Below are 14,438 nucleotides of genomic sequence, written 5' to 3'. Positions count from 1 at the left end.
GGTTTAGAACGGCTGCTGACCCTTTTCTATGAGACGTTATGATCAGTTCATATCTCATGCTAAATTGGTGGACAGCGTATTTGTAAAAGTTGTTAGAATTATAGCTTTATATAGTTTATATAGTTTTATATAGTTTACTTGCTTCCTAGACGTAAAATTCTCCTCATGACATCGCATAAAGTTATGAGTGCCTAGGTTTGATTAGCTTGTGTAGACTCCAAGCCAAGGACACCCACCATTCGTCTTAGTGATAGCTTACACGCCGTGCTGTTTACAAATAGTCTTTCACCATTCTCTGCTTATCTAGATAATGTTGGAGAGTTATCTCTCAGTTTCTGCGTGTTTCTTCCGGGAAATTACTAAAATTTAGTTTTCTGGATATTTACTGGTTTACAGCATCGTCTACTGGATAACTCTAACCTCCAAGCTACAGGTAATATCTAATATTTTTATGAAGGAAATTATCAGTTGGGACTACGATTAACGAGGTGCTGTTGGTGGGACCGGTCGGTGGGAATTTATGATTTGCAGGTGAGTGGGAGACCTGTTAAACTTATTCTTGGGTTGCCTCCTGCGAATGGGAGACGCCGTTTAAACTAGTACTCATTACCCCTAGGTGAGTGGAAGACCCGTAAAACGTAGTCTTAGATCCACTACAGGTGAGTGGGAGACCCGTAAAGCCCAGTGTTGGTTCCCTTCACGTGAGTGGAAGACCTGTAGAACCTTGTAAATGAACAGCCTAGAATCCATCATTTGAGGGTATTGAGTGTTAAGTATGATAAACAATAATTTGTCCAATTCATTTACATGTGATAACTTACACGGAAGTCAGTTATTATGAGACCGGCGACCATTTTTAAGTAGGTTTATGTATTGGTAACAGAATAGCCATTGCCAATAATTAAGGGAATATTGTTTCATGAAATGAATTGATATGCTTTTGCATACAAGAGAATTTCGTTGCGTTAATGTCATTGTTTCAGAAAGTTGGTGAAATGGACACGATCGTTTGATAAGAGTGAGCTGAGATGGTTACATCGCTCATTTCATTTTCTTTATGTCCGTGAGGAAGGCTGTTTCCCCTAATTATTTCATAGTCATGGGCATGAAAGCTGCTGTGTTTTAATGATGAAACCAGATGAAACCATTTTAAGCAGGCAGTTACTGCATACATTGTGAGTTTAACAGGTTATCACATGCAATTTTCCTTACTATTGGCTTGGCCAACAGTAATCTTGATCATGAAGTGATTGTCGAAGCCGAGATTCGTTGGGCTATCAGTATGGATCAAGATGAATTTGGCATTAACTAATCTCATTTACGAAGGTCTTCGTTGATCTATACCACTGCAAGGCCCTAAGAGTAAAGAGCTGTACACACCAGAAATACAGATTCCTCTTAAATTTTCTTGACTGAATACGTAGCAAGTAGTAATTTCCAACATGTAAGGTTCGTACGCTATTAGGTTGCAGGTATAATAGTTTCCCTGCTGAAAGTAGTGAAAGTATTATTTGCCAGATATCAAGAATTCTGTAAGTTTATGGAAATGTTGCATCTTCATAAATATTTTGGTTTGACAGAATTAGAAGGATTTATTTTTGTTCAGGTAACTTGTAGAGAGCACGATAAAAGGAATAATGGCAGATATTCAAGCCTTCGTGAGCAAATCTGTGGTTTTCCCTGAGGAAACCTGTGAGGCTGTGATCCAGGTGAGGGAAGGCAAGATCCACCACATTCAACGACACACCTCTGATGTCGCTGAGTTTCCCAGGCACCAGGTATGTACACCTCATGACCACAGGAAAATATTCTTACAAAGCTTCATATAGTGGTAAACAATCATACCTCTTTTTTATCGTAAAATACTCTTGTGTTGTAACCATATTTTGTGAAAAGACCGACATGCAGTGCACATTAATTATTCTGTATCGATATTTCATGTCTCATTTATTAATGCAAGGCAGTTGCTATGATTTGATTTTTCTTTTCAGATGAATGAATTCTTGGTGACACGCTGTGTGTATGTAGGGTATTGAGTTCTTATATTCAGTTATCGATCAGTACATAATTACAGGTGGTGGACTGTGGTGACCTGGTGTTGATGCCTGGCGTCGTGGACTCTCATGTTCATGTGAACGAGCCGGGCCGGACCGCCTGGGAAGGTTACTACTCGGCCACTCAGGCGGCTGCGGCAGGGGGAATCACCACCATAGTTGATATGCCTTTGTAAGTCGGTCGATGTTTTTCGTTCCTTTTAAGTCTAATAAATAACGTAGTTTGAAAGGTACACTGTCTTAAAGCCTAGAAAGCTTAGGACACCAGTAGTGCGGTATTGGTTAAGGGAGTGAAATAAGAATATTGTGTGGAGACATCAAATACATTCTGTGTGTGTATATATATATATATATATATATATATATATATATATATATATATATATATATATATATGTGTGTGTGTGTGTGTGTGTGTGTGTGTGTTTAAAAGAGAGCTCCAAACTGCTCAGAACAGTCACCAAGTACCAAGCAATCACAAGCACTCAAGACCTGCACACGGAAAAGAAGAATTTTCCTAATACAATTGGACCTCAGTATCCTTGTTACTCAGTTCTTTGCAACAGCACTTGGCTCTTCCCATCCTAAACACTTGGTAACTTATCTGAAACCTCCAGGTAGAAGTAAAACGCTTACCTGTGCTTCACACTTTAGCAGAACATATGTTTACACACCAAAATGATATGACAATCACTAAACAATCGCCTTCCCAACACTCTCTGAAACTCCACCATATCAAACATACACCCACCTGAAATTGCACTCCCAAAACACATAGGAGTTGTACTGTCATCTGGCCGCTGGACACAACCCATCTCTACAACATTACATATATCACTACAGTATATCGCAAGACCCATCATGCCAAGTGTGCAACTCATACTGAAGACACTAATCACTTTGAATTGCCCTACACTCACCTCGAACAACAATATGTAGAAGATCACCACACTTCTTAATCTATAGTCTCTACCAATGGATGTGACTAGCTTGTTGAGTGTTGCTGGATTCCCATAGCAGGTGTTCCTGGGGCAAGGTAATAAGGTAAGGTGAGGTATATATATATATATATATATATATATTTTTTTTGCTTTGTCGCTGTCTCCCGTGTTTGCGAGGTAGCGCAAGGAAACAGACGAAAGAAATGGCCCAACCCACCCCCATACACATGCCTTGATTCAATCCACTGACAGCACGTCAACCCCGGTATACCACATCGCTCCAATTCACTCTATTCTTTGCCCTCCTTTCACCCTCCTGCATGTTCAGGCCCCGATCACACAAAATCTTTTTCACTCCATCTTTCCACCTCCAATTTGGTCTCCCTCTTCTCCTCGTTCCCTCCACCTCCGACACATATATCTTCTTGGTCAATCTTTCCTCACTCATTCTCTCCATGTGACCAAACCATTTCAAAACACCCTCTTCTGCTCTCTCAACCACGCTCTTTTTATTTCCACACATCTCTCTTACCCTTACGTTACTTACTCGCTCAAACCACCTCACACCACACATTGTCCTCAAACATCTCATTTCCAGCACATCCATCCTCCTGCGCACAACTCTATCCATAGTCCACGCCTCGCAACCATACAACATTGTTGGAACCACTATTCCTTCAAACATACCCATTTTTGCTTTCCGAGATAATGTTCTCGACTTCCTCACATTCTTCAAGGCTCCCAGAATTTTCGCCCCCTCCCCCACCCTATGATCCACTTCCGCTTCCATGGTTCCATCCGCTGCCAGATCCACTCCCAGATATCTAAAACACTTCACTTCCTCCAGTTTTTCTCCATTCAAACTCACCTCCCAATTGAATTGACCCTCAACCCTACTGTACCTAATAACCTTGCTCTTATTCACATTTACTCTTAACTTTCTTCTTTCACACACTTTACCAAACTCAGTCACCAGCTTCTGCAGTTTCTCACATGAATCAGCCACCAGCGCTGTATCATCAGCGAACAACAACTGACTCACTTCCCAAGCTCTCTCATCCCCAACAGACTTCATACTTGCCCCTCTTTCCAAAACTCTTGCATTTACCTCCCTAACAACCCCATCCATAAACAAATTAAACAACCATGGAGACATCACACACCCCTGCCGCAAACCTACATTCACTGAGAACCAATCACTTTCCTCTCTTCCTACACGTACACATGCCTTACATCCTCGATAAAAACTTTTCACTGCTTCTAACAACTTTCCTCCCACACCATATATTCTTAATACCTTCCACAGAGCATCTCTATCAACTCTATCATATGCCTTCTCCAGATCCATAAATGCTACATACAAATCCATTTGCTTTTCTAAGTATTTCTCACATACATTCTTCAAAGCAAACATCTGATCCACACATCCTCTACCACTTCTGAAACCACACTGCTCTTCCCCAATATATATATATATATATATATATATATATATATATATATATATATATATATATATATATATATGCATGCATAGTGCCATTGTACAAAGGCAAAGGGGATAAGAGTGAGTGCTCAAATTACAGAGGTATAAGTTTGTTGAGTATTCCTGGTAAATTATATGGAAGGGTATTGATTGAGAGGGTGAAGGCATGTACAGAGCATCAGATTGGGGAAGAGCAGTGTGGTTTCAGAAGTGGTAGAGGATGTGTGGATCAGGTGTTTGCTTTGAAGAATGTATGTGAGAAATACTTAGAAAAGCAAATGGATTTGTATGTAGCATTTATGGATCTGGAGAAGGCATATGATAGAGTTGATAGAGATGCTCTGTGGAAGGTATTAAGAATATATGGTGTGGGAGGAAAGTTGTTAGAAGCAGTGAAAAGTTTTTATCGAGGATGTAAGGCATGTGTACGTGTAGGAAGAGAGGAAAGTGATTGGTTCTCAGTGAATGTAGGTTTGCGGCAGGGGTGTGTGATGTCTCCATGGTTGTTTAATTTGTTTATGGATGGGGTTGTTAGGGAGGTAGATGGAAGAGTTTTGGAAAGAGGGGCAAGTATGAAGTCTGTTGGGGATGAGAGAGCTTGGGAAGTGAGTCAGTTGTTGTTCGCTGATGATACAGCGCTGGTGGCTGATTCATGTGAGAAACTGCAGAAGCTGGTGACTGAGTTTGGTAAGGTGTGTGGAAGAAGAAAGTTAAGAGTAAATGTGAATAAGAGCAAGGTTATTAGGTACAGTAGGGTTGAGGGTCAAGTCCATTGGGAGGTGAGTTTGAATGGAGAAAAACTGGAGGAAGTGAAGTGTTTTAGATATCTGGGAGTGGATCTGGCAGCGGATGGAACCATGGAAGCGGAAGTGGATCATAGGGTGGGGGAGGGGGCGAAAATTCTGGGGGCCTTGAAGAATGTGTGGAAGTCAAGAACATTATCTCGGAAAGCAAAAATGGGTATGTTTGAAGGAATAGTGGTTCCAACAATGTTGTATGGTTGCGAGGCGTGAGCTATGGATAGAGTTGTGCGCAGGAGGATGGATGTGCTGGAAATGAGATGTTTGAGGACAATGTGTGGTGTGAGGTGGTTTGATCGAGTGAGGAACGTAAGGGTAAGAGAGATGTGTGGAAATAAAAAGAGCGTGGTTGAGAGAGCAGAAGAGGGTGTTTTGAAGTGGTTTGGGCACATGGAGAGGATGAGTGAGGAAAGATTGACCAAGAGGATATATGTGTCAGAGGTGGAGGGAACGAGGAGAAGTGGGAGACCAAATTGGAGGTGGAAAGATGGAGTGAAGGAGATTTTGTGTGATCGGGGCCTGAACATGCAGGAGGGTGAAAGGAGGGCAAGGAATAGAGTAAATTGGAGCGATGTGGTATACCGGGGTTGACGTGCTGTCAGTGGATTGAATCAAGGCATGTGAAGCGTCTGGGGTAAACCATGGAAAGCTGTGTAGGTATGTATATTTGCGTGTGTGGACGTATGTATATACATGTGTATGGGGGGGGGTTGGGCCATTTCTTTCGTCTGTTTCCTTGCGATACCTCGCAAACGCGGGAGACAGCGACAAAGTATAAAAAAGAAAAAAAATATATATATATATATATATATATATATATATATATATATATATATATATATATATATATATATATTATATATATATATATATATTAAAGATAATGTGTGTTAGTAGATGAAAGGAACTACCCATCAACTTTTTCAGTATGTGTAGATTAACAACATGAGTTATATACTGATAATTGTTATTTTCTGAACTTATGTATTGTAGGAACTCCATTCCTCCAACAACCACAATGGAGGCATGGGAAGCAAAGATGAAAGCAGCAGAACACCAGTGCTGGGTCGATGTTGGATTTTGGGGTGGAGTTGTCCCAGGTAAGTGTTGAAACTAATTTCTGCTTCTGATAGATATTGATGTGTCCATATATTTTTGAAAGAGGATCAATGCATGCAACTGGAACAAATGTCTTTGAGTTTGTGGGCTCCAGGACCTGCTTCTGCAGTCATCCTGAAGCATCATTACATACATGTTCTCCCTCTTGTATCTGTATAATCCCTACTATTCAAGCAGGCCCCAGCGTATCCAGGTATTGTGGGATTGGTTGGCATCTCCAAAATTACTGGCGAAAACCTTTTCAGGCTGGTTTTATAGACTTGAACAAATGTCCTTAAGATCCCAGAAAAGAGGATTGATATATATGATTTAAGGGAGATTAAAGTATCATCTCTGAGGATAAGGTAGCTTCCCCTTCATTCTGCCCACTCCATGTTTCACAGATCATGACTCATATATGGGATGAAGTGGCCATTGTACCCTACAGACAGGATTACAGATGTTTAGTATCATGCCTCCAAGATGTATAGTGAATTACCCAGTGCCATTATGGGTTGCAGAGTTATAGGAACTTGAGTCTTTTTCATCAGTGCAAATGATATATCTTCTATGTTCTGTTTGTTGTTGTAATCTGTTTCATGGAAATGTGGCTCCAGTTTGGTTGGGGACCAATTTTAGAGTATCTCTGTATTAAAACATTAAGGCCTTTCAGTAAGTGAGTCTGTACCCTATGCTTTGGGGGATTGAGGTCATTGTTGTGTAGCTAAACCAGTTTAAAGCTGTGATCTTTGTAATAGGATATTTTTCAGACCAAAAAACGTTTGTTTCATATTTAGGACAAAATATGATATAATGGAAGGCTTCTGTACTGAGAATGATCATGTAAAATATATTGTAATGCTTCCTTGGGCCAAATGTTAGTGAACTGTTAAATGAATGGTAATGCAACATTTTAAACATGATTATTTCAGCCATGATTGCTGGACTAAATGGTCCTGAACTATGTTTTGACCTCAGATTCATATTTGGGATGAAAAATATTGTGAATATTGAGTTTTTGAAGAAACTACAAACTCAGGAAATGTAAGAGAGCTAGTTACTTTCATATGTGGTAATCCAAGCGGTGGCAGTATGAAATGGTAAAAGGACTCTCCTGGAGCATTTTTGGACAGGATTTATTTGATTGGATGCATGCTCATAATCAAGTGCCTTTATTAATTGGCTTTTGGCAAAATAGTAGGAGAAATAGAAGTAATAGGTAGAAACATTTGATGGGAGCATTAGGTGAAAGTAGAAGATTGAAACATCAGGCAGGAACATTAGGCATATTAGGTAGCAGTAGTTGGAAGGATCAATAGGTAGGAGCCTCTGAAAACCCTTTGCTTGAGTTGCTCTTTGCCAGTGGCCTGTTAAGGGTAAGGCACTAAAGGCTAGTAGGCAGCACTGGAGTTCACTAATTATGGAGGTTCTTTTTCCTTGGCCACCCACTTGGAGTTCCCCAAACATCAGAGATATAGATGGATAGTTAGTGAAATTAATATTCTGTTTAAGTAAGCTATATATCCTGTGAATAAAGTACATTATTGAATTTCGTTGATGTACGTGTTCTTCCAGGAAACTCGTCTGAGCTCTGCAAGATGGTTGAACGGGGCATCTGTGGCTTTAAGTGCTTCCTTATACACAGTGGTGTTGAAGAATTTCCATGTGTTAGTTATGCACAAGTGGAGGAAGCACTTGGGGAACTTATTGGTACTCAGTCTATTCTACTGGTTTGTGTATAATTTTTCGAGATTTCCTTTGTGTTTGAATTCATCTTTTAGTACAAGTACTGATATTGTTTCTCCTGGATTTCAGTTTAGGTATGAGAGTATGAATAAAGTTGAATGTAGATATTCAAATGTGATTTTGAAAAATGAGGAGGCTGATAAAGTTTAATGTGGATGTTCAAATGATTTTAGATAGTGAAGAGGCTTAGTACTGAATTTGATAGTTACATAATTAGGCTAAAAGTGAGAATGAATATAAGAAGAATTAATATTATACATTTAAGTGAAGTTTATGTAAGTCACTAAGCAGGTAGGAGAAAGAAGGACTTGTGAATATTAATGATTTTGACACTATTTTCTTTAAGGATAGCTTGGAAATATAGATAATACTTAAGACAGCAGGGAAGTATCGCACCAAAGACATAAATGATTTAAGTAATTCAGATACAGTGAAAGAATAATTACTGTTTATTAAGTTAGTGAAAAACCGTTTTCAAATAACTTTGCTCAAATGACATTGTGTTTGTGCTTATTTTACTGAATATTTGCATTATGTTTTGCAGTTTATGAAATAGTTTTCTGTTTTCTTCATCTCCAACAGTTCCATGCTGAATGTGACATAGGAAACACCATCACTGATGCAGGTAATCACTGCATTAGTATTCAGTTCAGTTTAAATTAGTCTTCAAGAAAGTTTAATCTAAAATTGGTTATTATTATTATTATTATCGTTATTATTATTATTATTCGTTCACACTCAGGCTCTAGCTGTCATGTGTAATGCACCAAAACCACAGCTCCCTTTCCACATCTAGGCCCCACAAAACTTTCCATGGTTTACCCCAGACGCTTCACATGCCCTGGTTCAATCCATTGACAGCACGTTGACCCCGGTATACCACATCACTCCAATTCACTCTATTCCTTGCTGAATGTTGTACAAAATATTATAACAATATTAGCTGAATGTTTTATACAGTATTGTTAACACACTATTAGCTGCATGTTTTACACAGAGATGTTTTTTCCCATATTAATCAACTTTGTAAACTGTGGCTATTTCCTCTCCAGTCATTAAGTTTTCCTGAACACATGATTTTTCAAATAAGTTTGATATATTCATAAAAGATTACATTCTTTAGTGTGTTGGCTTGAAAAACTTTAAAATTGCACACTATGCCAATCAGTGTATTCGTTAGCTGGCTACACGCTGTTCTCCACTATATATTATTGTGAAAATACATAGGCTTAAATTTCTGTTAACAGAGCTTAGTTAGGGTCATTTTTGGTCAGAACTGATGGAAGGATCTTTCTGCTTGGAGAAGGATAATAGGACCATTGTAACACTCAGTAATCCTATTGCCAATGTATCCTTTAAATATAAATTCTCTTATCATGAGTTATTTGATTTAAGGGGAACTGTTTGATTGATCATTCTTTAGGAATGTCAGAAAGGTTAGAGGTCTGCTTTAGAGCTCTGATTATTATTTGTTGCTGCACCTTGAAGAATGTTAGTTATATTTTACCATTTATCCCTTATCATAACTGCTTTTTTTCCCCTCCTACATACAGCAGATCAAATGTACTTGAAATACCTCCTCTATACTTATAGATCAAATGTAATGCCAGCATTTTGCTTTTGAGGGTGTGACAGTGATTGATGACATTTTCTTTCCGGATTGCTTACCTATATGTGCTGAAGTGAGCAGCATCTTTGTTATAATGGATGATCATATTTGATTAGGCTTACAGCCCATGAAAAGGAATTAGACATGAATTGTATGTAATTGAACTCTATATGTATGGTGATGTAATGAAGTTATTAGTGATACAATACCTGCAGTCACAAAATATAGATGTATTTTGAGGATCCATATTACCATGTAAAAGGTATTAAACCATATATTATTTATAGTAAAAGTACAAGCTTTGTTTTTGATCATATGCTTATAAGTGGTACCATATTTCTTTTCGTTGATAAGTTCCTTATCATCAAAACAGCTTCAGTAGGTGGATTATATCACATGACTACATGTTTAACATAACTTTCAGATCCTTTAAAAGAGTACAATACTTTTCTCAAGTCTCGACCTCAAAAGATGGAAGAGGAAGCAATAAAACAAGTCATTAGTCTCTGTGAAAAGACAAAGGTTAGTATGCTTCAGTTAGCTCATACATTTCGACAATATGATTGTATATCCTAGTATTTTACAAATCTTCTGTTTAGGGGATTGTTGCATCAGTTAAGAAATTAAAAGTGTTCGTTTTCATCCATTTTTAACTGGCTGTATTAACTATAAACCGTAATCTTATGAGTCTAGCTTAAGTGGATTTTAATCAAAAAGTTATCCTACCAGCATTTTGCTTGAGTGATTTTTCAAATATTTAAGGCATGTAATTCCTAATTCAGTAACTTATATGAAGTATCTTTTGCCTTCATGTTGATGTGCATTGCTAACTTATTCCTGCATTTCTAAGACAACCCACTTATTTTTTCACACCTGCTGTACTCTCTTCTTTCAACACAAGTTGTTAACCATTGCTTATGGGATGGCCAAACCAGCAAGCAGGTTTCTCAAGTGCCTCAAGCATACCTTGTATACCTACAATATACTTGATAAACTAACTTATGACTTTGCATTTTCCTATATTTATGGTATAATAGTACATAAGTATGGATGAAGGCAGCAAGTATGAATATGTGCATGTGTATATATGTATATGTCTGTGTATGTATAGGTATGTATATGTTGAAATGTATAGGTATGTATGTGTGTCTGTGGGCATTTATGTATATACATGTGTATGTGGGTGGGTTGGGCCATTCTTTTGTCTGTTTCCTTGTGCTACCTTGCTAATGTGGGAGACAGCGACTAAGTATGATAAATAATATAAATATAAGTTTGCAAACAGGTACGGTGTCATATAGTTCACCTGTCAGCAAGTAAGGCTCTCCCAATGATACGAGCAGCTCAGTCTAGGGGAGTTCCCTTAAGTGTTGAGACATGCCATCATTACCTCACTCTTACAGCCGAGAAGATCCCAGATAATGCGACACAGTATAAGTGTTGTCCTCCAGTAAGAGAAGCAGATAATCAGGTATGATGATTATGAGCGTTGTTTTACTGTATTGTCAAGTATGAGGGTGATTGTATTGGGATATGTGCAACATTTTATTTATCTAATGCCTTATAGAAATTGCCTTTGATTGTTGTTTATTTATTGAGTCCTAAATAGTAATTCAGAATTTTTTTTGATATGATAAATCATTATTTTCTTTTATCAAAAAACGTAAGGAAGCAGTATCTTCTACATACTTTGAGTCTCTTGCACATCTTTGTTCATCTTTTTATAATTAGATTTTAGAGATGTACTCCTTTCATTTCAACATCACCTTTGATCATCCTTTATCCATTCACCTCTTCATTGCTTTGAAGTTTATGTACTGTCATGCCATTTACCCATATTTCCTTTCTCTGAATACGTTTGTTATCTAATTGATGATCTTTGTTTTCTCAGGCACTTATCTCATGATTTCCTCATGATTTTACTGCTTATGCCAAATTTTCCTTCCCATCAGACTCCAAATATTTTTCTCAGAATAATTACCTATTCATGATCATATATTTGTACATCACAGGGAGAGAGTTTTACATTCATGGGACTCTGTCTCTTACTTTTTGTACTTCCTAATCCTTTGTGAGTTACTGGCATTTACATTCTCCTTAATATGACCATTCCACCTGTCCACAACCCTCACACTAAACCACTATTAATCATTTTTGACTATGCTCTTTCTTAAAATGGCATCTGGTAACTAAGGTACTACACCTTGTGAAGAACTGTTTAATGTCAGCTTCATCCACTTGATTTAGGGACCTAAAGGCTCTTATTAGGTCACTCGTCTCTTTTCTCTCCTCTAAGGTACTGTGTAGCCTTCAACCTTTCATTTTTGTTCAGCTCTCTTACATCTGATACCTTCGTACCTGACCTAAACTGTTATTGGCCTTTTCAGAACCAGCTCTGGGAAGCAGTAAGAGATGGAACGATTCAGCAGGTTGTGAGTGATCATTCTCCTTGTACCCCTGACCTCAAACAACCAGGAGAAATGAATTTTATGGAGGCATGGGGTGGAATTGCATCAGTACAATTTGGTGAGTTCTGTTGTGTTTGAATGGCATACTGTATACACAAACAATCAGATAGATGGACAATACATAATGGGAAGGGTAAATGTAGGAAAGAATGCATAACAGTGGTGATGATATATAATCCTCAGAAGAATTTTTACAGTTCAGCAGAAATATGCACTTCACAACAATGAAGGAACAATCAGGATAGTAAATGAAGCAGGAAAACATGACATCAAGGAAGATAAAGTACTGATAGTGGGGGATTTCATGTATAAGGTGATAGACTGCAGAGGTTTGAATTCTCATGGTGACAGGGAGTCATGGAGATATGTTCCTAGAATGTAAAAGGGAAAGTTTCCTATACCAGCACGTCAGAGAACACATTAGGATGAAAGGGACTGATTCACCCTCATAACTAGGACTTCCCTACGCACAGATTAGCATGAATATTGAAAATATCAGACATGATACACCATTTCGAAAAAGGGATTATGTAATGCATAAGTTTATTTGCTATACAACATTGTTAAAAGAGCCGGAATAAGACAGGACTTGAGGAAGAGGTATGATTATAGAAACAACACAGCTGAAAAATATGTATGGTAACATAGAAAGACTTGAGGAAGAGGTATAATTGTAGAAACTACACAACTGAAAAATGTGTATGGTAACATAGACTGAAAATAAAGTTCAGTAGCCAGTAACCAGGGTATTTTAAAAGGTTCTATGAAATTTAAGATGAAAGAGTGGGTACATGTGTACCTCTATCCTCAAATATAGAGGGAAATGTAAGAAGAGGGGAAGAATATTGCAATCAAAAAAGTCAAAAAGCGTGGGAGCTTTGAGATGTGTAGCAGCAGAAATATAGGCGATACTTCAGCCATCCCATCTTATGCATGGTATGACAGAGTAAGGAATGAATGAAGCAGAAGAAAGGAGGACTGGAGTAATTTTGAAAAGAATGTTTTAGACAAGATGGGTGAAAATCCAGAACTTATCCATGAATTCTTCAAGTGAAGCATCAGTTACAGACCATCTAAATAGATTAAAGGATTCAAAGGGAAAAATAGTTGAGGCCAATGGAAAGATATATGAGGAACTGAATGACAAGTTCAAAAATATTTTCTACAATGGAAGACACTATATCCCCACCACTAGTGAGAAGGGGTAGAAAGTGGACTTTAGAAAACATTGAGATCTCTCGAAAGACATTAACAGAATACTGAAATGCATGAGCTTCTGTTCTCTTACACAATCATAAGTAGCCTCATTTGGACCCAGTGGTCTGTTACTGTTTGAATTCAGTTATATCCATTTGAAATGTGTTGATCCTTACAAGGCCCTATGTAATGACGTAAATTAACCAATATATTGAGAATTTGTGCATATACACCAGACAAACCTCTTGAAATACTTTTCAAGATGTCATTGGGGAAAGATGGTGTGCCAGGGGAGTGAAAAAGATCAAATATCATACCCACCCATAAGAAAGGAGACTGGAAGGAGGCACTGAACACGGTCAAATCTTCCTGATGGGTGTATCATGTGAGGCGCTGAAAATGGAAATCAGAAAGCAAATGGATGTCTTTATACAGAGGAATTCAGTATACAGTAGGAGCCATTAATATATCGTAATGCATGCAAGGCAACCTGTTACGATGTGCATCATATGATACACAGAGCATGAATGAGTTAGTTGAGGCTGCATTATAGTAACTTTAATTTTCTTCAAATAATCCTATTCAGTTTATTCTGCTCTGACAGGTCTTTCTCTGTTCTGGACTGAAGGCAGTGATCGAGGATTCACACTACAAGATGTTGTGAAATATTTGTGTATTGGACCAGCTTTGCAAGCTTCTCTTCTACACCGTAAGGCTGCACTAAAAGTGGGACATGATGCTGATTTTGTTATCTGGAACCCAAATGAAACATTCAAGGTTAGTTAGCTTATATGTAGCATGCAGGTAGACAAAAGAAAAGGATATATAAGAATCAGTTTTCTAAAAGCACCAATAGGAATGTTGAAAGAATCTGCAGTATTTCTTAGATTAATTTTAAAAGTTTACACTTTGATAAACATTGAATAAGCCTCAAACATTTATTAAGTTTTGAGAATATTTGATATGATTGTAGTGAGCTAGCAAAGATAATCTTTCCTTTAGATATGTTGCCTAATATACCCCAATTTTGCTTGTTCCC

General features: G+C 37.9%; 1 protein-coding gene across 5 annotated transcripts in view; it reads left to right on the top strand.

The window, feature by feature from the left end:
• The first annotated feature begins 212 nt into the window (after positions 1-212).
• The window catches only part of LOC139764536 (allantoinase, mitochondrial), a 117,206-nt gene continuing 102,980 nt past the window's right edge, over positions 213-14,438 (top strand). The window contains exons 1-10 of one of the 5 annotated variants that reach the window (XM_071691266.1): positions 213-433; positions 1,607-1,778; positions 2,075-2,226; positions 6,275-6,381; positions 7,955-8,109; positions 8,708-8,750; positions 10,159-10,256; positions 11,020-11,205; positions 12,122-12,260; positions 14,004-14,176. In XM_071691266.1, the coding sequence (XP_071547367.1) occupies positions 1,638-1,778; positions 2,075-2,226; positions 6,275-6,381; positions 7,955-8,109; positions 8,708-8,750; positions 10,159-10,256; positions 11,020-11,205; positions 12,122-12,260; positions 14,004-14,176 (1,194 nt within the window). In that variant the 5' untranslated portion in view covers positions 213-433; positions 1,607-1,637. The other 4 variants (XM_071691270.1, XM_071691268.1, XM_071691267.1 and 1 more) reach the window with 4 other exon arrangements.

Source organism: Panulirus ornatus, chromosome 50 (genome assembly GCF_036320965.1).
Source record: "Panulirus ornatus isolate Po-2019 chromosome 50, ASM3632096v1, whole genome shotgun sequence".
NCBI lineage: Eukaryota > Metazoa > Arthropoda > Malacostraca > Decapoda > Palinuridae > Panulirus > Panulirus ornatus.
The sequence above is the reverse complement of the archived record's forward strand: the minus strand, read 5'-3'. Positions and strand labels throughout refer to the sequence as shown.